Below are 23,036 nucleotides of genomic sequence, written 5' to 3'. Positions count from 1 at the left end.
TCTCAGAATTTCATTAGCTTGATGTGTTCTCCTGTGTGCTGAGAACCTTCCTGGGTTTCTGCCCACTTTGGCACTCGCTTGCTGCTTTTCGCTTGCTCACTGGCTGGCTGGGAGATCTTAGTATGTTCTGAAAAGTAATGCTTTCTTTGCTATGTGTGCCGGAACGTTTTCTCATTAGTGGCTTACTTTTTTTCTGATTAAGTTCATCTTAAAATCACCCTTTTCCATCATGGTTTCTAATTTTGTGTCTTGCAAAATCCTGTCCAAAAATGTCACAAGGACCATCTAAGTTGCAAGGTGTTAACCTACCCAATCGGATGCCTGTGTGGTGTGAGGCAGAGATCCCACTCCGTCTTCCCACCTGGGTACCAGGCGCCCCAGAGCTGTTGGATAAACACGGATCCTTCCTGGTGGAGAACCAGCTTCCACATGTGTGGTCCATCTGGGTCCGTGGCTGCACGGAAGCCACACGAAGTCACTCACTGCAGCTTTCCGGTGAGAACTGCCATCTGGGCAGACAAGGCCTCCCTGATGGCCTGTGAGGCTCACACTCGTCAGGTGGCCCAGCGGCCTCATACTAGTGCATCCAGCTCTCGGCCTTGTCCGTCCCCGAGCTGGCGGATCGCATGTGTGTGCAGGGGACCATCTTACACACTTTCTGGGTCTGGTCTCACCTTGGCCACCACCCCCTGCTCAGTCCCCTCTCCTGTCCTCCGGTTGCTATTCCAGACCTTCACCCCCTACCCCACTCTGAGCATTTTGACAACTGCTGGCAGACTTGGGCTGACCAGCTGGGGACACTCCGCCTTTTCCCCCCACACAGACTTCCCTGCCTGGGCTGCCGTCCTGCCTCCCTCCTTTTCTGCTCTGAATCCAGCCCCAGGGACCTTGCTCTATCCTTGTCCCTTTTCTTCCCTGCACTTCACAGTTTCCTCGCTGGTTTCCTTTTCTAGGTCCCCAGATTTCTTTCATCTTTAACAGTGAAAGAAAAATAGGATGAAACAAGTTCAAAATTCCAAGCAGAAACAGAAATCCTTTCGGTAGTATGTCAAGAATTCTAGGGAACCAGGGGTGTGGGGTGACGCACCCTCCCCTCTGCCCCCGCATGCCCCCCTACACGGCCCCCTCACCCCATCGGCCTCAGCTGCTTCCTCCCTGCGGGGCTTTCGAGTTCCTTCTGTAGGTGGGACAGTGTCCTGAGCATCAGACCTAATGTTCCATTGCTTCCAGACCTGCCACCTGGCTGCCTCAGGTGCTCATCAAGCTCGATGTGGAACTTCCTATCGTGCACCCCCTCCCCGAATTCTTCCCGTGCTCACTCCAGGCAGACCTGAGGGCTACTCTGGACAACGCCCTCTTCACCCACTTGCTGGCAAAGTCCTGTCCTCCTACCCCCTAAATATGTCTCCAGATCACCCGTATATATACTGCAGAAAAAACAGAACTGTCATCACCCAGAAAGGCATTCCACACACGCTTGCTCATTGGTCTCCATGATCCTCAGGCATTTAAGAGGTGTGCATGTTCTGAAGGGCGTGGGGACACTCCATGATGCCATCTGTGGTTGGGTGCCTGCACCTGCCTCTCCTTCGGTCGTCCTACCAGCCAGGACGGTGGGATCTGACGTGGCTGTGCCATCTGTACAGGCCCACGCACCTGGTGAGGGCCGGTCTCCCAGGTCTGCGGGCATGGGCTCCTCCCACTGCATACACCGTGTTCCAGCTCGCTGAGGAAGCACAGCATGTACTAGGTTACTACAAGCCATGCCGCGTGTGCAGCCTTTCCACAGCAATCCTGGAGAGGGTACCTTGTGGATCTGTGAGCTGAACTTCCTTCAGTCCTCAAATGCTTTCACGTGTTCAAGATTCCAAAGTATATGGAAGGAAGCTACTTCTGACATCTTTTTGTTACTTTTCACAGATTTTATATAGTTACTCAACATAAAAGCATAAAATACTCAACTCGTTCTCCTCATTTACATGGTATAAAGCATTTAATAACAAAAATCTCTTATCGTGAAAGATGATGTTCACTAGAGCAGAAACACTGTCCACGATTGATTCAGAGAGAACGCAAAATACGTTCCATTTCATGATTTTGCCGTCTATAGGAAAATCGCCACTTCAGTGTGTCTAAATGCAATTACTACCCTTACACTCACTTTTATGAGCCGTGTATTCTTTCCTGTCTTACTCTGCAGACTCGGGAGGAGAGCGGGGAGACCAGCCTGCGGGTGTGCGGGGTTCCACATCCCCCCCCCAGAAGCCGCGCGTGCCTGAGTCCCGCGATCCCCTCAGGATCGATTGTCTTCGATGACAATAGTTCTTCCAGGGAAGGACTCAAGTTCAACAAATATGTATCGAAATTCATATTCGCCACTTTCTGGGTTCTGAAAAACAAACATTTCCAGGTGTTAGTTCTCTCCCCAGCGCCTACGTCCCGCTGCATCCGAGCCCTGAGTCCCCACACAGTCCCCGCCGTGGTCCCCACACCTCTTTCACTTCGAGATGCACTGTTCCTTGCTTCCCAGGCTCGGAGCCTTGGATGTAGAACTTCACACGCATGTGTTTCAGCCCATCCTTGACGTACTCAATGAAACTGCCGGGAAAATGAAAGAGCATGGCCTGAATGGCCTGCATCTAGAACTCACCCGAGCTCTGCCCATACGAGCGACCCGCGGTACCTGACGTGCTGCCTTCGCCCGCGGCGGGTCGCCTCCCCGTAGCCCTTCACCGGCTCACCAAAGACACTGATCACCTGTGGGACACACCGGCTCTGTAAGGGCGCCTTCTTGTAAGCTTCCCAGGGAAACAGTTTTTGACAAATCAAGTCAGTTTTGAGAAAAAAAAAAATCATTAAACCTGCGACCCTTTCAAAATGACAACTCCGACGAGAACACGGGAAAAAATGAAATTATGCAAAACCCTCCCACAAAGAGAGGGAAACGGGACTTCACCGTGTGACCTGTAGTTGCAGAGCAGTGGAGGCCGAAGCCACATTGTTCTTTCTTCCCGCAGAAAATCCAAACACCACGAAGTGTTCAAATGGTTGGACGTTTTTAGTGAAATTTATCTAACGGGGTCTAATACTAAAAGCTACAAGGACAAAACATTTCTTGAGTCACTAAACACAGTGAAATAAAACAAGTACAGGTTTCGGCAGCTACATGGACGTTCGCTTCACCACTTTGCTTTTGACAAAGACCTACGTGAACAGCTGTTCTGAGAAAAATCCAAAGGATTCTGGTGTTTACGAAATGGTAGCTGCCTCCTCACTTGAGGAGAGCAGGGGAAACCCTAACAACGATCTGTTTACAACAAACCAGACCCAGAGGCATGAAAGTGATTCCGAAGGGAAAACTCACAATCACATGGAAAGGTAGTTTTTACTGAATTTAAGGTGCAAATACTTTGGAGCCTTTCCAAAAAAAGAACTAGAACTGGAATGTTCTGTACTCCCTGCTGCTTTTCCACTTACTCAGCGCTGGGTCTCCCTGCCTCCTCCTCCACCGTTCTCACAGGCCCAGAGTCCAACTACAAGAAATCCACAGATTTAAGAGAAAGGTGCCAGAGACCGTTAGCCTGAGGTCTTCTCCCTGACAGGACTGGAAAACCGGTGGAGCGAGCGGAGTGGGGGCCCCAGGGAAACCGGTCAGGGTGGCTTCACATGTGTCCCCTCACTGGGCAGAGCGTGGTCTATCTCGGGCATCACTCCCGGGTCTGTGCACAAAACCCCCCCGGTGGTTATGGTGCCATCTGCCATCTTCCTTCCCAGGACGAGGACTAAGATTTCAGTGAGCAGTATTTTTCAATGCTGAAGCTTTCCATCCAGGGGGGTAGGAAATCTGGCACTTCACAGGCTTTCTATCTGTGACTGGAAAGCACCACAGAAAGCCCTCTTTCTGGACAGGACCCGTAACAGAATCGAGGCAACTTTTCCACATGTCGGCCGCCTCCAGGAATGCTTTACAGGCTGTGCTTAAGTGCACAGGCTTTGGAGTCAGATAAACTTGGGCTCAGGCCCTGACCGGCCCACTTCCTGCTCAGCGATCTCAGGGCTACCTGATCTCTGAAGTGTGGGTCTCCCCTTCTGCAAACAGCAGAATACTATCTAACACACATGGTTTTTGTGAGATCCAAGAAAGATGCGCTGAGCCTAGTGCCTGGTGTCTAATGTGCCCAAGGGTCAATAATTCTTAGGATCAGGAGGTCGTGAATCAGGCTTTTTAAAAGACTAGAAACGTCATGTGAGTTTAAAGGTCTAAGCACTTAATGTCTACGGCAACTAGTAAAGTGCCTCTCTTGCATAATTAGGATGAAATCCCCCTACAGGCCTTTGGGCGACGGAGGTCTTGAAGCATGTCAAGTATGGAACAGAGAGCTAAAAACAATCACCATCCAACCATTATGCCTTTGTTATCATACAACCACCACTAGCCTCAGAACCAAAGTGGGTTCCGCCTACTTCCACCCATCGAAGTTTTCTCAGCATCCTCAGAGCATGTGTAACTCGATCCCGAGGACTCACCTCTGGATGTGATCTGCATTTTTCTAAGGCTTTCCCATAGATCTTATTAGGACTGGACGAAGAAAACAGTTCTCTGAAAATCGTGTAAAACAGGCCACCTGAAAATTGTAGAGAAAGGAGATCAGGCAAAGCAAGAGCAAGACAAAGGAGGAGTCGTAACGATTTTGGGGGTGTTCTACTTGCTGTGTCTGACCTGTGATGCCGATTCCAATAAGAACCACCACCAGGTAGGTAAAATCTCTCCCAGCTTCCTTCACTGTAACGAGAAAGCACCGCCCAGTTACGCATGCGCCCTGCGAGCTCCTGCTCCAGCGCTTTTGGGGGGTGAGCCCACACGCGGGACCCCTGCCTGTGTTCTGGGGCGCAGGATCCTGGTTCTGGGAAGCTGAACCACCTGAGCAAAGTTTTCAAAAGAACCTCGGCAGAATTCTGGGCCCAGGAATCCGTCCTTTTATTGCATTTGTTGCATTATAAAATTTGCCTCCTTACTTTCCCAAGTGATCCAGGCCCTCGGCTGGAACAGGTTAGGCAACCCTGGACACGTTGTGCTGTTCGCAGACCAAGGCAAGTGTCCGCTTTGTGGGCCGCGGTCCAAGGCCTCAAACTTGGTCTTGGCTCTTCACGGCCACGTTCCCGCCCGGTGGGCGGGCCACCTCCTCTCCTGGCCGCGCACGATAAACACAGAACGGGATTTGCCAACAGGAACTCGCCCGGCCACACAGATTTGTGAATCAAATGACTTAGAAAATGGGGAATCTGCACAGATACTGCACTTTGTGTTTTCAACGCTGATAAAGATGAGTGTGTGGACTAACCGGAAGCTCTGAGAGCGAAACGAATCCAAGGTGTCACCATGGGACGCGGCACACACGTGCACGTATTTGCATGCGCTGATGGAAGGATCTACACGTTTGAGCTGTTTTACCATTACAGTCACAAATGCACCTTCTTCACTGGTGCTGAAAACGTGACTCACGGCCCGATGTTCTATCTATAGGTTAATTTATTGGCTGCAGTAAGAACACAGATTTCTGGAATATAAATTTACAGACTTTTCAGAAAAACAAAATGTTAACAGTGGTTGTTGCTATTGTTTTCTCCAAGTTCCCCTTCTGTACACTGAGCTTCTATTACTTCCACAAAATAAAACTTATTTAAAAGCACTCTAGCAAAGAGTAATCCTCAACTCCTCCAGTACAGGTTCCTAACCACAAAGAGGGGATTCAAAAAATAAAAAGACTGCATCGGCCCAAGCCTAAGTCATGGCTTGATCCCCACAATCGCTGTCAGCCCACAGTCCACGTCCTCGGGTGTAGAGAGGCCAACAGTGAGAACTTCTCATTTTATTAAGGTCACAAAAGATAAACTTAACAAATATTAACTGCCAGGTGTGTGCCAGCCCCAAGTTGAGGACACACTAATGGCTATACTGTAAGTTGTCGTATTAGTCCCTGTTCCCAGATCAGGCCTCTGGCCCCAACACCTGAATCCTGACTGCCCATCCAACACTCACACCAGTCTTGCTCAGGGCACCTGGAAGGCCATCTTCTCTATTTATGCAGCCACAAACATCTGTTGTGGATCTACCGTGTGCAAAGCTATTATCCACAGTCTACACATTTTCCAAGTCTGTTTCAGCATCATTTCACAGTTGTCTTCAACACAAGCTGCTCCTTGCCCACATTCCTGCGATTCTCTACCCCTCCTACCACAGGGTGCTGTGGTGAGCCACCCTGATCCTCCCCTCAGGACTGAGCCTCCCGATTCCCTCAGCCAAGCTCCCCACTAGGCAATTCCTTCATCTGGAGGGCGCCCTCTCACCAGGGTCAGGGCCGTTCTCACACCCGATGCTTGGCTGGTGCTGAAGTAGAAGGTGCAGCCCCCACGCCCGAAGAGGGAAGGACTGTGATGTGCCAGTCCAGTCCCAGGGCTCTCCGGGGAATAGGCAAATATGTGACCCAACTTGTCCCTCTGGGTCATCCTGCTTCTCATACCTTCACAGATGTGTTCTCAGAGCACTCCCAACAAGCCTCCTGTATGCAAATCCCACCTACAGCACCTGCTACCAGGAGCGGTCCCAGAAAGTAGCTCTGAACTGGGACTTCGGAGCTGGACCAGTGGCCGCTGGCCGCATCGAGGCCCCTGTCCCTGGTGGCAGAGCACAGCCGACAGGACCGCATGCGCTGCTGGTGCGCTTGCAGCTGTCCCCAACGGTGACCTGGGATGTGGTACTGGTAAAAGAGAATGCGGATTGGTACCACATTTTGGGAACAAGCAATCTTATGAACTCAGACTGGATGGCTGTCGTCGGGGGACCACCAATGCACTGGATGAAGAGAGAAGATGAGAATAATTACCGATGAAGATGAAGTGCCAAAAAGGCAGAGGCCTCCTGGGGAGCAAAACGATGCCCCTCTGTTGTACCCAGAGGGCAGAGAAGCTGTGAGGCCCAGGGCATAAAGGGAAGCAGAGAGGTTGGACTCTCAAACCCAACAGGTCTTCATGCCGAGTCCCGGGTCCTGATGTGGGAGGAAAGAGGAGCTGAGGCTTGGTGTGGGGACATCTAGGCTGATGCACTTAAAAATCCTGAGTCCTCAGGATCTCCTGAACCCTTTGGCCTTGAAGCATCAGCTCTTTCTCCTCCTTTAAGAGTAGGTGGGGGCTTCCATTTAGCAAGACATGTGCTCTGGCCAGGTTACAGCATAACTGGGAGGAAGGAGGAAAGGACCATGACCAGAGGGAGCCGGAGGCCCCACCGGCAGGTGCTAAGAGAGCACACAGGTGACGGGGTCCTGAGGCCAGTATGAAGGGACACAGAACAGACTAGTGAGAGTTGGTCAACACGGGAACACTCTTCTGTGGTCACGAACTGAAGTCTGGCAAGCACCCCGGAAGCTGATGCAGTTAGGTTCTATGCTCTTGGAAACATGGAGAGAGGATGGTCCACATTAAGTGAGGTGAAATGGCAAATTGTGGAGGAAAGGATGAAAAGGCTCAGAGAACGGGCATGCTAGGATGGGTATAGTAAAGGCTGAAACCCACCAGCCGACTGTCCTGTCAGAGGACCCGGGGACACAGAACAGGGTATCCTTATGGTCGGCCGTGACACTTGAACCATCAGAAGCCAGGTGGGTGCCACCACCACAATGAATGGCAAGGGTGGGGTGGCAGCCAGGGGTGTCCGGCCTGGTGATGCCACTGCAACGTGGTGTTCCCAAGGGCAAGACTGACGGGTAGCTGACAAGGACATCAATCAATCTGCACAATCCTAAGGAATTAATTTTGGGTGACCAGGAAGCTGAAGGCAGATGCCCCAACGCAAAGTCATGAGGACTGGCTCAGTTTCTGGACCTGAGCACCTGAAACTTACCCAGACTCCCACTAGGAGGGACCTGACCACATACATAGGATTCCCTGGGCCTTCACCAAAGAGCCCTATAGTCGTCAACTTGGTAAGCATACACTGGAAGAAGAGGAACACCCAAACATTTCAGGGTCTGTTGGACAGAGTCTGAGATGACAGTGACACCCCTGGACCCAAAGTCACATGGCGCCTCTTTTAGGTTTACATAGTGGCCATGTAATATGGAGTGTGACTTGTAATAGGCTCATAGCTGGGTCCACAGATTTATTTGGTTATCATTTATTTCCAGTGTGTAAACTGAATGGATATACTCGTAATTGACAACAACAATTCCTACTTTGGTTCCTCTGGGGGTGGGTTGAAAGCTACCATAATGGGAAAAGCTGAATGGGAGCCTCTGAAACTGCACTCCCCCTGCCCCTCCCCAGACGGAGACAGTAAATCCAAAACAGTATTACATCCATGGGGGAGCGTCAGCCATAGTGCTACCTTAAGAAGACCCAAAGATACAAAGGCGGTGGTCACCAACATATTCCCATGTAACTTACCAGTCTGCCCCTTATAAAAATCAGGCAGAACCTGGAGTAGGACAGTGACCCACTAGAAATTCAACCACGTAGTCGTCCCAATACAGATGCAATGCCAGATATGGTAACCTTACAGGAGCACGTTAACAGACTCATGGCTTTGGCCACTGATCTGGAGAAGGCCTTCGTTTCCAACTCTACTGAGAGGAAGCAGCGGTAGCAGTCTGCAATAACACGAAACAGGTAATAACATGTATGTGTACGGTCTTGCCTAGGATTTGTTAGGTCTCTTACTCTGTTACAGTGCAGTTTTAAGGGACCTGGACCTTCTGGATTTTGGCTGTCCTGTACAGTAACCACACACCACACATGGCTATTTGAGTTTAATTTTAAAATCAAGTTAACTTAAAATTAAATAAACATTCAGTTCTTCAATCACACTAACGACATTTTAAGAGCTGAGTAGCCACGTGTGGCTGTTGGCCACCATACTGAGACAGCATACATCTGGAATATTTCCATCACTGCATAAAGTTTTATTTGGACAATGCTGTTTGGACATTCTGCATAACATCACATTTATCCATTCTATCTATGCCATTATATTAGAGACAAAAGTAGTAAGGGGGACATGTGTTGCGAAGCTTGAAAACACATGTACTATGTGTGGGGGGGGATTAGCCTCAAAAATAGATCCAGGGCTCACCAACCACACAAACAAAAGTCTTAGGGGTTCACTCTATGGGGCATGTTGAGACCCCCTATCCCAAATAAACCACTGCATCCCGTATGTCCTACCACAACGTGTGACAGGTCCCTTTGGACTCTAGGTGCAGCACATTCCGCGTTTGGGAACACTGCTCCCACTCATTCACTGAGTCATCAGGAAGACTGTCACCTTTGAATGGGGTCCAGATCAGGACCGGACTCTGCAGCAGGACCCAACTGCAGTGTAAGCAGTACGGTCGCTGGAGCCAGACGACCTGACACATGCTGTTGGAACAGGTCTATGCCTTTGTCCTCTGCATGCGGGCTGTTCCTTCATGCTCAACTTTTAATCACCCCTCACAACCCTGTTCAGGGTATTATGAAGGAATGATTACCTGTTTTACATATTCAGCAGACTGCAAAACAACGGGTAGGATCCAGTTAAGTTTTTCTGTTAATGTTGTTAAAAAGTATATGCATCGAAATGACATAAATATTAACAGTAGTTATGTTTGCATGGTATGATCATGGGCGTCTGAAGGACATTGATCAGTCTTCCTTCCTACTTCCTCTTTGCTTCCTACTTATTTTTTCTACAAATTACTTGTAAAATGAAAAAATAAAAATTAAATTCATTACCTCATCTGTGAAAACTTCTCTGACTTTCCCTGACAGAATTACATTTCGCCTTTCCTATTAAATACGTCCTATTACTTCCCATGTCACCTGCTGGTAAATGATGTTTTGAACATGTTTAACTCTGTAGCAGAAAGAGTCTAACTCAGTATCTGGGCACAGCAGGCATTCAAGAGCAGTGTTGAGTTGACCTACCTGAGCTAAGCCCTAGGATTATGAGTCGGTAGTAGCTCCTTTATTTATTCTACCCAATTACTCTGTATCATATACTTCCAGGTACTCTCTTTGTGGCACAATTACTGTTTTCACTGTTTTTATCCATTCTCTTCCTCATTAAGTGCTAACCTATTTGTGTATAGGAGTTCCTGGCACACCCGTGAGCATCCACTCAAGTGTTAAGCATGGAAAACGGAAGCTCAGGAAATACTTGTGAATGGCTTTTCTAAAGAGCACGGACCTGGGTATCACACAATTAAGATGAGGAAACTTCGGTTTTAACTTTCAGTCGTGGAAACTGAGGAAGTGTGCCTCATACATGAAGAGCTAATGTTTGTCTGAAGGAGCGAATAGGACACTCAAGTGAGATGAAACGACATCTGTGAAATCTACTTACTTACACCCAACAATGGTTAAGTTTTACAGCTCCACACTAAAACTAATAAAAGCTGAACATTTTTAGCCATAATTCAACAAAGTTATGTCAAAATCAACTTGCAAATCTGAGTTCAAGTCTGTGAAGAAAATTGTAGACCTATATTCTCAAATTCTCAACTGTGTTGAAGGCTCTAGCCTTTAATTCGTGTGAACTGTTCTTCTAGCTTTGGCACCGAATTCGTGCAAAAAGACACTCCTGGCTCTCGGCTCGTTAGTTGAAAGACCGACCATTGCTGTTACCTTTCTGTGACGTTGAGACGATGGTCTCCCCGGTCTCTCTGTGCACAGACACCTGCTTGCTGCTGTCCTCTTTTGCTCTCGGGGGGCTCTGCCCCTGCGTCCAGATGGTTTTCTGGGTGACGTCAGGGGCACATTTAGGGCGCACCGTTTTCTTTGGCTCTCGCAGACCCCAGCTCAAAGCGGGCGCAGTCTTCAAGCAAGCTTTGTTAAGCACTAAGTGTGGCAGAAACAGCCGCTTCCCGGAGGACCTGCGCAGCTTCTCCGCACACTGTACAGCTCGTAAAAAGGTACAAATCATGTTCACAGAAAACCGCTCCGCTTTGGAAACGTGACAACTACGAACAGCAAAGTTTCACCGCACAATACACACCCCGCCGGAGTGTACTCAGGTCTACACATTCACACCGCTAATTCTGCATGGCGTGTTCGGCGAAAACGTTAGCTCCCAAAAGAAGTTGCGTCCACCTCCTCTTCTCGTCGGTGCTCTTTTTGCTGGAATTAAAACACTTTAATTACCTTCCATACTGACAGTCACACTCTACCCGCCATGCCTTTGCAAAGGAAGCTGGGAAACCTCGGGGAGTCCTGGGAATAGTAGTCCGAAGACCTCACTCCTCACCGAGTTACCGCAAGGGGGAAAGGCGCCAGGACTACAACTCCCACAGTGCAAGGCGGCCAGAGCCAGTGCCGGCCTTTTCACCACCTCCCAGAGTTCCCTGCGCATGCGCTGCTCGTATTTGGGACGGTAGGGGTGGGCGGGGCGGTTCGTACAAGTGCCAAGAAAGAAATTAGCGATTACAAACTGGGTGTTCTTGCAACTCTCTAGAGAGAACCGTGTAAACTGGTAAATTCTCAGTCTGACCGTGGCCTTGCCGTTCCTTAGCCTTTGCGTTTGAGTTTCTAACCAAGGAAACCAGACAGGAAGCACAAATTTCCCCAGACCCAGCAGGTGGGGGAGGGACCCGGCCGCCGCAGTGCCCAACGCCAGTGCCCGAAACTCAAAGGCCGCTTGCCGCGCAGCGTCCTCACCATCAGGCCATCGGGTGTGGGAAGAAGCAGGGCCCCAGAAATTTCTAGAACGGCTCCGGGCGCCGGCGTAAAGGCCGTACCGCCAACCGTCCTTGCGCACGCGCGGCGGAGAACGTGCCGGCGTCGAGTGGGCGTGGCGCGGGGCGGTGCGTTCCTACCTCCAGCTGCCGCTCCGCCTCTGGCGTGTCTGTGGAGTCTCCATGGCGACGGGACGCGGCCGGCTACTGCAACAGCACTGGCGCGGGCTCCAGGCGCTGCGTTTGCCGCCTGGCGGCGTCGGCGCGGCCCCCGGGCCCGCCGGGTTCAGGTGACTCTCGCGGGGCCGTGGGTCGGGTCTCTGCTCTGCCACCCTACCCCCCTGTTTTCATTCGTTCGGCTGCGGCGCGTCGCGCGGCTCTTTTTAGTGCGGGAAAGGTCTGAAAAACCGCGGGAGGAAATCTCTTCAACTTGGAAACGTGGGGTTACCCTAAGTCCTGATACAAGTAGACCAGTTTCCCCCGGAGACGTTATTCCTCCTTCACTGAATTCTAGGCAGTGTGAGGAACAGGGAGCCCTTGAGCGGCGCTTGGCGCGGATGCGTTCCGCCTGGGAGGGCAGGTGCACTTCGCTGGTCCGCACCTGCAAGCCGCCGAGAGGGCAGCGTTCCCTCTGCATCTGCGGGCCGCCTAGACCGCAGCCTTCCAGAACGCTCCCCCAAAGTCGCTCGCATCTTCCGTGGCCGGAAATCACCTAGAGTCCTTTTTAGGAATCTGTAAGTTAGAGAGGTAGAGTCCACTGAGCAAAACGCTACCCACGTTCTGTCCCGTCCCCAATTCGTGAGTGGAGGGCACAACTCCTAAGCAGATAGTTCTGGCGGGCGGGTTGGTCCAGACGCATCTTTTCCTGGGGCAGAAGTTTCTGCACTGCAGACTTCAAGGCCAAATCTGCGTTTCTAAGCCAACCCTGAAGGGATGCCTATAGATAGCCACCCCTGGGTGCTCAGCTCCTAATCCCGTTTTCCCTAAGTGCTGGGCTTGTGCTATTCTTGTTCCAGTGTCTAGGGACCTGTCTCTCCTCCATGCCTCTTGGGTACCCTGGATCTGAAGGGTGGTCTTCTTCCACCACGGCAGGTGGCAGGAGAGGGGGCAGGAAGCAGGGGGTGGAGCTACCTTGCATGAGGAGCTTTAGCTTAATTCCAAGGGCGATGCTTCATCACAGTGAATGCTCCAGTATGTCAGAGGTACCAACATGCTATCATGGTACCTTATTAGATCCTTTGTATTTTATGGTGAGTGGTTCCTTCCTAGCTTTGTGCCCATCATCCCAGTTAGTTTGCCAGGTGGAGGGACAATACAAAGAACAATTTGCATTCTTGAGAATTCTCTTTGCTTGCAAGTCTTCATGATTTGTAAAATATAAAAATTCATCCATATTATGCTTCTAATAAACCAAATGTCTATGTTTAAGCATAACAAATGATTCTTTTCCTTCACACTTCAACAAGTTAAGTTACTTTTTTGTTTCCCTAAATCTCCGAGACTATGTTCCATTTTCCTCCTAGGGTCCATTACCCACTCACCCTGGTTTCTGAAGTGGTGCTCTGAATCTTAGTATTATGGTGATGGTTGGTTCTTGAGAATAGCTGCGATGCTAGGCGTACCCCAAGCCTGGTGACAATTAAAGTGGTGACAGTGCCTTCAAAACTTCTGTTATGCAGGAGAGGAAAACTGACGTTTAAGTAGGAAGCTTGAACTTTAAATCAATTTGCCACTATTACAAAAATTAGTCTTTATATATAGAGCTCTGCTGGTGGGCAGCCGAATGATTTTTATGTGATGAATCTTCTGTTACTTTGTAAGTTGAATGAACTTCCTGGTGAAATGATGTAATTAGAGTGCCTGGCATGGGAGCCTGCATGTCAGCCTGTGATTTGGTGAGGTACACATTCTTTATGGAAAAGAAAAAATCAGAATGACTGTGGATGGTCTAAGTAGGTGGTTATTTTTATTGTATCAATGCAGAAAAGTTAGATTTTATAAGAAATCTGTGGTTCCCTTTTAAAGAGTTTTTTTTTTAATGTTTATTTATTTTGGGGGCAGGGAGGGGCAGAGAGGGAAAGAGAGAAGCCCAAGCAGGCTCTGTGCTGTCAGTGTGGAGCCTGATGCAGGGCTCGATCTAATGAACCACAAGATCATGACCTGAGCCGAAATCAAGAGTCCGACACTTAATTGACTGAGCCACCCAGGTGCCCCTCAGTGGTTCCCTTTTTAACACAAAATGTGAACATTTGTAAATGTCATAGACTGTAAGAAATGTAGCAGAAAGCATATCAGGTTGGCTTAATTTCTATTTGATCTAATTTTTTTTGGTTTATCAAATATCACAGTGAGGCTCAGAGGTTAATTTTCTTCCTTTTTTTTTTTTAGAGGGTAAAATTTTCAAATGTATTACTTGAAAACTTTTTAAACTAAATGTCATCTTACTAATTATATCAGCTAAGTGTGCACTTAATTTTGTAGACCTATAGGTCTACCTGAGGACATGCATGGAACTTACAGATTTGTTAATTGTGCGAGCCTTAAAAATGTGCAGTTGGTTTATTTTATGGAGAAATGGAGATGTACTTTCAGTAATGCCAAAAGCCATACCGATAAGATGTAGAATGTAGTATGGTAGGATGAGCTCTGGAAGGACAGCCAGGGGATGAGGGCCTCTAGCTTGGGACCTTAAATGAGTCACTGTGATTGCCTTGTTAGAACCATAGTCTTCTGATTTGTGAAATAGGGACTCTTGAGATCTCTTTTAATTATGGAAAAGCAAAACAGCAACAGACAGACTGTACTTCTCAGACAGGTGCCAGTGGGCAGGGGATGCATGGGGCATCCTTCTGACATGTAAAATGAATGCAGTGGCTTTGGGGAAAAATGTTAAGTAATGTAACTGGTAAGTACTATAATGCTTTTGTATAATTAGATGACAACAGATAAGTTATCCAATGGAATGCCACATTTGCATTAATTTTTTGAGATCAAATAAGAGACTTCAAAGCATTTGTGAGCTTTCTGTAGGCTGTGCCCCCCAGATTTCAGGGCAGCTGGTACTCCAGAATGGTATGAATGCCTGTGAGAACCACTGCTTCTGCCTAAAAGGTTGTGCTGTGATTCCAAACCTCCTTCTTATGGGATTCTCAGTTTTGAAATTAAACAAAAATCCCATAATTCATTGCATATTCAATACATTAAGAAATATTGATACACAGAGTTCTAGTCTTTCAATTCTCTAGCCCCCATTTAGAAACAACCACCACCAGAGGCACCTGGGTGGCTCAGTCTGTTAAGCTTCTGACTGATGTTGGATCAGGTCATGATCCTAGGGTCCTGGGATCGAGCCCTTCGTTGAGCTCCACATCCAGCTCTGCGTTGACAGCCAGGAGCCTGCTTGGGATTCTCTCTCTCCTCTGTCTGCCCCCCGCCCCACTCATGATCTCTCTTTCTCTCAGAATAAATAAACTTAAGAAAAAATCAACCACCACCTCAAAACCTTGTAATCCTTGAGTCATACTTATTACTGGTTAATGCCATTTTGTCTTTCCTTCCAGACCTTTTTTCTTTGTGTGTGTTTACTTTTAAGAGAGAAATATGATGGGGCGCCTGGGTGGCGCAGTCGGTTAAGCGTCCGACTTCAGCCAGGTCACGATCTCGCGGTCCGGGAGTTCGAGCCCCGCGTCAGGCTCTGGGCTGATGGCTCAGAGCCTGGAGCCTGTTTCTGATTCTGTGTCTCCCTCTCTCTCTGCCCCTCCCCCGTTCATGCTCTGTCTCTCTCTGTCCCAAAAATAAATAAACGTTGAAAAAAAAAAAGAGAAATATGAAAAATATGATTATGTAGTGTATCTTGATATAACCTGATTTTTTAAAATTGATATGTTGTTAATTTAGCAGGTAGATACCTTCTGTATGCCAGGCATGTTGTGGGAGCTGAAGCATCGGTAGTGAACAAAACTTACACAAAAGACCTGCCAATATGGAGCTTACAATTCCAGTGATAATGAGCAGAGTGGATAAGTAAAATGCGTAGTGCTGGGTGGTGTTATGTTCCAAGGGAAAAAAAATCAGGAGGGGGCCTGAAGTGTACGTGTGTGTGTAGTATGGATTGGAGTTTTTTATTTTGTTTATTTGAGAGGGAGAGACACAGTGGGGGAGAGACACGGGCAGAGAGGGGCAGAGGGAGACCGAGAATATCTCAAGCAGACTCGCAGGCTCCAGGATGTGGGGCTCGATCCCATGACCTTGGGATCCTGACCTGAGCCGAAATCAAGAGTCCAGACACTCAACCAACCGAGCCACCCAGGCACCCCTGGATTGGGATTTTAGACAGCACGGCCAAAGGAGTTCTCAGGGAAATGGTGACGTGTGTGTGAATACTGGAAGGGGCTGAGGGGACAGGCCGTGCAGACGTCTGGAAGGCACTGTGAGCCTATTTCTATCTCAGACACTTTCACCTGTGTTGAAACTGTCCATTTTAATTGTCTGGACATTGTTAACTGTATGGAGGCCATGCTATGTAACCAATCTCTGTATAGTTTCTGGAAGTATTTCAGTGCAGACAACTCTGAGATGGGCTTTGTTGAGTAGCATTTTTGGGCTCATTTACTTGCTTTGGGATGTATTCGTACAAGTGAAATTCCTGGCTTAAAAAAATACATGTGCCTTTTAAAGATCTTAATGAACACTACCAGATTTGGCTTTTCATACTGTTTGTGCCAATTTATGCTTCCAGCAGTGAATGAGATGTTCTCATTTATTTGGTCCTTGCCAATTTGCTAGATTGAAATGGATAGATACAGCATATTAATTTACTTTTCTTAAATTCCCTTGGAAAGGACCTAGGGTAATAGATTTTATTTTATTTTTTGACATTTTTTGATTGAAGACATATGTATGGTAAAAAGCTGTTATCAATTTACTAATGCTTTTAAACAAATTTGTATTTGAGTGGCCCCAGCAGTATTCATTGAAGGTAAAGAAGCATTTCTCAGTCTTCACACAGTGTGTGTAAATAGGCCTTCAGACTTCTTGGTGTGACTTTTCATACTGGCAGAGGTCTGAGGGTCACCGGCTGGTAAATCCAGGCAGATAGTACTATTTGATGGCGGGGTAATAGAAATTCCTTTTACTTAAAGCTGTTGTGTTAGAAACTTCTGTCCACTAAAGATATTCGATCTTTGAGTATGTAATACAGGTTAGTATAGAATCATAAGAAGTTAACCACTTAAAATAAGGAGTGCTTTTAAATCATTTTGAAATGTGTATGTTTAAAAATTGTGTATTATGTTGAGTGGTGCCCTCCAAATTCATGTCCGCCCAGAACTCAGGATCTGATTTTATTTGGAAATAGGGTCTTTACAGATGTAATTAGATGAGGACATAGTAGGTTAGGGTGAATCCTAAGTCAAATGCGACTGACGTCCTTATGAGATACACACACACTGGGGAGGTGGCTGGGTAAAGACGGAAGAAAGGTTAGAGTTAGTCATCTTAGTTGCCACAAGCTAAGGGACACTGAGGATTGTCAGCAGCCACCAGAAGCTGGAAGATGCAAGGAAGTGTTCTTCCCTAGAGACTTTGGACGGAGCATGGCCCTCCCAACACCTTGATTTTGGACTCTCGGCCTCTAGGACTTTAAGACAACAAGTCTGTTGTTTTAAGACACCTATTTGGAGGTAGTTTGTTAAGACAGCCCTAGAAAACTAATACAATTAGGAGATCGTGTTTCACCTCTTATTACTACGTGAGAGCTGGGTCAGTGGAGGTGAAGCTTTTCCGTCGTGGAGATCTTTGCTTAAATAGTACTTTCAACAGAAGTACCAAAATGTATTGCACAGGCAGAATTCTCTGATTAAAGGGGGAGGGTGTTGCAGAGTTTTCCAAATTAGGACCTCTTCTGCCCCTCCCTCTCCCTCTTGTGCAGAGCACAGAGTGGATACCACCGGTCTGCCTAACTTGTTGCGCTCCCAAGAACTCACGGGCTAGAAGTCAGATAAGACAGAAGGCACATTGAATGTGCTTTGCTGAAGCTGGAGTGGGGAAGCTGGAGTGGGGAGGCTGGGTAGCCAGCATTTTTTCACCTCGGGGAATTTGTCACCGTCCGGGATCTGAAAAGGTTCACAGCATCCACCTCTCCTAGGTTGAGGTGCAGGCATGCGGATGCTAGCTCATGTTTGCTGAGGGCTTATCATGTGCCAGCCGTTATGCTGTTTCTGAGGAGAAAAACCTATAAAGGGAAGACAGATGGATTCTTCGGCTGCTCAGAAACGTACGGGGAGCCATCGGGCAGTTTGATGTGCAGGTGTTGGCGCGCCAGCTCCACGGTGGTTCCATCCGAGCGGGCGAGCTGTGGGCAATCCGCCCCCTGTGCCTCCTGGAGCAGGCTGTGCTTGCGGTCTAGAACCCTCCTTTGTTCGGGTCCTTCCATGGGGCTTTCATTCTTCCACTTCCAGAGAGATTATTGGCTTCCCTTCCAAGTTCTGGTGACCCTCATTTTGCCCCCAGTTGTTGCCCATATCCTTTTTGATCTTTAATCCACATGTATCCAGGGAACCAGTTGGTAGAAAAATGGGGGTGTTCAACTCTTGGTGAACAAAGTATGTACTGAGAGCAATGGCATTAGTGAACTGAGCATATGGAACGTACACTCTAGACTTGAGTCACATGCTGGGTGGGAGGTGGGCCAATAATTGTGTGTGTGTGTGTGTGTGTGTGTGTGTGTGTGTGTGTGTGTGTGTGGTAAAGAAGCAGCTTCCAGACCTTTCCAAGAGAAATAGCAGATCCACCAGTAACTCTGTCTGTGGGCTGCTGCCTGGAAGCTGAAGGCTCTGGGCTCCATACCTTTCTGGGTGTTTCAGATCCCTACCAGGCTGCTGTTGAGTAGTGCTCATTTTGAGGGCTGATTTTTTTTAATGTTTTTTTTTTTTAATTTTATTTTTTGAGGTACAGAGACAGAGTGCTAGTTGGGGAGGGGGAGAGAGGGAGGGGTTACAGAATCCGAAGCAGGCTCCAGGCTCTGAGCTGTCAGTGCAGAGCCCGACGTGGGGCTCAAACCCACAAACCACGAGATCATGACCTGAGCCGAAGTCGGACGCTCAACTGACTGAGCCACCCAGGCGCCCCTGGAGGGCTGACTTTAATAAAAATTTACATTAGTAACTTCTGAAAAGAACTGTGTGAAATATACCTTATTTCATTGAGTCTTAAAAGCTATTGATTATATTATTTACTATTTTTCATACCACTAAGACAGAAAGATGGCCAGTTAAAATATATTTCACTGTATGTGGGATATTTAAAATGTGGAAAAAATTATGTGCATGAGTATTTGGTGTTTCTGTGGCCGTGGTCGCCAGAGCGAGGGTTGCGGCCAGTCATTGTCCCTCCAAGACCAGCCAAGTTGTAGATGTCTGGGTAACTTGTGGTTCACAGACCTAAAGTATTTCTTAACCTGTTGGTGCTATTGTATGGTTGAAACTGGCCTGTTGATACGTTTTATTTTTATCCTTTTATTACATTCAATAAGTCTTACAGCCCCTCTTTGATAGGCTGGCAGCCTATAAGAGCAAGTATTGAGTCTTATGTTTAAAACACATTGGAGTAAGTCCGGTTTCCAGGTTCACCCAGGACACTGAATGTTTCACCGCCCCCTCTCCATCCGTGTCGTTGTACAGTGAGTTTGTGTACGAAGTTTATGAATCCCTTACAGTTTTGTAGAGAGCACTGCGCTGTTTACCTCTCATTAGAATTTGACTTTTCCATGCTCTCTCTCGCACGTGCTAGCCTGCGGCAGTGCGCCGGGCGGGGAAGGCTCCGAGCCGAGTCCACGGCTGAGCGGTCTGTGTCCCTGGACAGGTGAGTCGCGGCACGTGGCCGCTTCCCCGGGGCGGGCTCTCGGGGCGGGGCCGTCAGAGACAGTTTCGGTGCATGTGTACCAAGCGGCTGTTCTGAGCTGAGAATAGAATTGCGGAGGACGGAAGCACAACGTGGAGCGTTTGCTGTGAGTCATCAGCCTGTCACCACTGTCATCATTAGGCTGGTTTTATGAAGTGAACTTCTAACAAGTGACAAGGAAATGTTCCTTTTTAAAAAATGTTCTTCAAAATTACTCACTGCTAGTCGGTAAAGACCCTTGGAAAGGGGGAAAGAGGATTAAAGCGTGTTCTTCTAAAAGCTCCAGGGGCCTGGGCTCTGGGGTTCTTCGCCCTCAGTGCTCTGGGAACCCAGCCTGGCAAGGTTCTGCCCGCTCACTTCCGCAAGGAGATCTGTACAGTCTCTGTTTGGAGCTAATTGTTTGAAATTGCTGCTGAGGTGCCTGTGGATTTGTACTACTGACATAGGCAACCAACTCTGTGCTAAGCATTGCGGGGGGACCGAGGGCGTCACTGTAGATGTTGACAGTGGAGGAGGTAGGGCTGGCATAGTGTACATATTGCCAAATTCACGTTCAAAGCTAAGTTACGTGATTGCAAATTTTGGGCTTTTAAGTTTATTTATTTTCAGAGAGAGAAAGCTAGAGAGAGTGAGAGAGTGAGCACGGGGGAGGGCCCGAGAGAAAGAGAATCCCAAGCAGGCTCTGCACTGTCAGCTCGGAGCCTGATGCGAGGCCTGAACTCATGAACTGGGAGGTCATGACCTGAGCGGAAACCAAGAGTTGGACGCTCGCTGGACTGAGCCACCCAGGTGCCCCCCAAGTTTTGGGCTTTCAGTAGTATATTACAACTCAGCTAACAGGGAACATACTTTTAGTGTGTTTTAAAAAAGAAGTGAAAACCAAAAAGGATAGTTAATTATGGACGGCAATTTAAGCTTTAAAGCCTGTACTCTGAGAACACAGTCTGTCATACAATAATCTGATACGGAAACAGAACAAATATTTATTGGGTTCATGCATCCATCAAATATTTGAGGACCTCCTCAGTACCAGGTACTGTCCTCTGACACTTTGAGCTTCTTTTCCGCTCACCTGCCTCGTCTCCTTCCCCATCCCCCCGCACCTCTGCCCCTGCAGTGCGAAATGATTAGAATCCAGCAGAAAGTGACCCAGTATGGGCATGGACAGTGACTGTGCCAGCTTTGAGGAAACCTTATGAACAATAATTGAGAATGGCTTTGATCCCAACTGTGCTAGCTGTAAAGTGGAGGTTTTCTGCTTTCTGGAAGGTACGGGGAGAGCACCCCTTCATGAAGTTTGTCTGCCGGGTAGGAGAGTGAGTAGGGTTTTAGTTAAATAATTTTTCCTGGATAAGATTTGCTGGGTGCCTCTCTGAGATGTTTTCTTTAAGCCCAAATCTACATTCTTTGAATTATAATTATTTAAAAATAATAACCATGAATTTTTGTGAAATCACTGAGTCAAAATGTGAAAACTCTGTGCAGTGGGTAACCCAGATGGTCACAAAACGTGTTTTCCTGCAGCTCTGCCCTCTCTAGCGTTAGCGACTTTTGGTCGCTAAAAGTGTCTAATTTATTGACTCTGAATAGAAGGAGTTTCATTTGGGGGGAGGGATTTAATGAACCCCTGAGCAAAACTGCTTGCTTAAACTCTCAGGGAGTCTCTGAAGCTTCTGAGTAGGGATAGCTCCGGTTAGTGACACGGGCCAGTTATGTCTCGTGCCTGTCCTCTTGCCTCTGAGGAACCCCCCCCCCCATCCATTCTCAGTATTATCAGGATTTTAGGACTGATTATTTCCCTATGAAACATTTGATAACGATTTTCATCACAATCTAAAAATTTAAAATAGTTAAGATGACAAGTGCAGAGTATGGGCAGCCATTCTAAATTGGCCAAAGGGTTTACTGCCTCAGTTCTTTATCCTGAGGTCCCCACCCCTCACCCCAACAGTGTTTGCTAGCTTTCTTTTTGTTTTTGTTGTTGTTTTTTCTGCCTGAGGTCCATACGTGGCCCATTCCTGACTTCGTAATATCGGTAAGGCTTTCTAGATAATTTCTGGTTCTCTCAGTGTTTTGTAACAGTGTAAGATCATAGAAATATTGAGAATGCACCTCAATGTAATTTATTTAGGCAATAAATGAGAAAAAAAGGAAGAGAGAATTCAGAAAATCTTATGGGGCTTGAACTCTCTGGAAAGCCCCGGAGGAAGGTCTGGAGCATGAGGATATGAAGGAAGAGGGTGGGTGAGGGTGGTATGGGCTAGGTAGAAAAGAAGCTGGTATTTCCTATTCCAGTCTCTTCTTTGAGGGGGAGGATTCTGTGTTATTTCTTCTTAATAGCTAAGAATGCATTCTTGTTCTCTTGTTTCCTTCTGTCTCACCAAGGGATGATGCTTACTTTCACGAGGGAGGTAGGGAAACCTGTGTGTTGATTCACAGCGTGTGAATATGGTTAACATGCCAAGGAAGTTAGGTTCCTGTACCCTTGGGTCTCTGGATTCGTTTATGTCACGAGGACTGTGGTAGCCAGAACATTTCAGTTGAGAAAACGGGAAGGTAGGGGTGCAGTTAGCCTCTTGTACGGGACAAGTGCCAGTCACCTTCTGTATGGAGATGAACAGCCAGTTTTGCGGGTAACTTCTAGCTTATGTGTTTGCCCACCTCTCCGATCTCCTCCCCTCTCTCAGCATGCCTTCAGAAGTGTTGCTGAAGATCTTTTGCAACTTGGATGCTGTGACCCTGCTGTGTACGGGATGTGTGAATAGGCGCTTTTATCATCTGGCCAATGACAAGTAAGGAGAAAACCAAATCTCTCTATCATCTTTTGATGGCGTGTTGATGGAAGTCATGAAAACTAGTAAGACCTTTTTAACCATTTTTTGAAATTTAAAGTAATTTCAAAAGTGTGTTTAGACATAGATGGAACATGTCTAATACTGTAAGTGGTCAAATGATATTTGATAAATGATAAATGAGATTTGCATTTATTTGCTTAAAAAAAAGAGTGTCTTTGCATGAACTGAAAGTGATCAAACTTGCTATTGGGGTAGCTGTTGTCTCCTCTGTGGAAGAATCTCTCTGTCTGTGTCCATACTCACACAAGTGGGTTCAAGGCAAATAAGCATGTTTTTGACAGTAGTTCTAGAATGGACGTAGAGTGATTTTTTGTGTCTCTTTCTTAATGACTCTTTATAAGAGGTGAAGACATTTCACCAAAGCAAAGTGCAGTAAGGCATTTTTCATGAGAGAGTTCAAGTATCCCAAACTGTAGCTTTTTGGAGGGTTCTTACTTTATTTAAGAATAGAACTTCAATCGCTTGGATAAGGTGATCAATTACAAATTGCTTAGTATCTCTAAATATCCCCTTTTCCCACTGAACTTCATAGGCCCAGAAGGTACAGGCTCTGGGCGTTCCAGTGGATTTGGGCCACACC

At 47.5% G+C, this 23,036-nt stretch overlaps 2 protein-coding genes across 2 annotated transcripts in view; one reads left to right on the top strand and one right to left on the bottom strand.

Moving 5' to 3' along the window:
- Nucleotides 1-1,974: 1,974 nt before the first annotated feature.
- On the bottom strand, nucleotides 1,975-11,836 carry TIMM21 (translocase of inner mitochondrial membrane 21). Its single transcript, XM_025931405.2, has 7 exons — nucleotides 11,686-11,836; nucleotides 10,657-11,148; nucleotides 4,721-4,783; nucleotides 4,528-4,625; nucleotides 2,684-2,757; nucleotides 2,493-2,598; nucleotides 1,975-2,389 (listed from the first exon to the last, which is right to left on the bottom strand). The coding sequence occupies exons 2-7, from the start codon at nucleotides 10,952-10,954 to the stop codon at nucleotides 2,294-2,296; spliced, it is 735 nt and encodes a 244-aa protein (XP_025787190.1). The 5' UTR covers nucleotides 10,955-11,148; nucleotides 11,686-11,836; the 3' UTR covers nucleotides 1,975-2,293.
- Nucleotides 11,416-23,036, top strand: part of FBXO15 (F-box protein 15) — a 49,673-nt gene continuing 38,052 nt past the window's right edge. The window contains exons 1-3 of the mRNA XM_025931374.2: nucleotides 11,416-11,992; nucleotides 19,491-19,562; nucleotides 22,289-22,393. Coding sequence (XP_025787159.1) covers nucleotides 11,886-11,992; nucleotides 19,491-19,562; nucleotides 22,289-22,393 — 284 coding nt within the window. The 5' untranslated portion in view covers nucleotides 11,416-11,885. The remainder of the gene's footprint in view (nucleotides 11,993-19,490; nucleotides 19,563-22,288; nucleotides 22,394-23,036) is intronic.

The sequence above is a fragment of the Puma concolor genome, chromosome D3 (genome assembly GCF_028749965.1).
Source record: "Puma concolor isolate L17-30 chromosome D3, mPumCon1.1.hap2, whole genome shotgun sequence".
Lineage (NCBI taxonomy): Eukaryota > Metazoa > Chordata > Mammalia > Carnivora > Felidae > Puma > Puma concolor.
The sequence above is the reverse complement of the archived record's forward strand: the minus strand, read 5'-3'. Positions and strand labels throughout refer to the sequence as shown.

Coding starts and splice junctions, on each gene's coding strand:
- TIMM21 (XM_025931405.2), bottom strand. CDS start 10,954: ATGATTTGTACCTTTTTACGAGCTGTACAGTGTGCGGAGAAGCTGCGC. Junction 4,626..4,720: donor TATTGGAATCGGCATCACAG/GTCAGACACAGC, acceptor TACAATTTTCAG/GTGGCCTGTTTTACACGATT. Junction 2,758..4,527: donor AATGCAGATCACATCCAGAG/GTGAGTCCTCGG, acceptor TGTGTCCCACAG/GTGATCAGTGTCTTTGGTGA.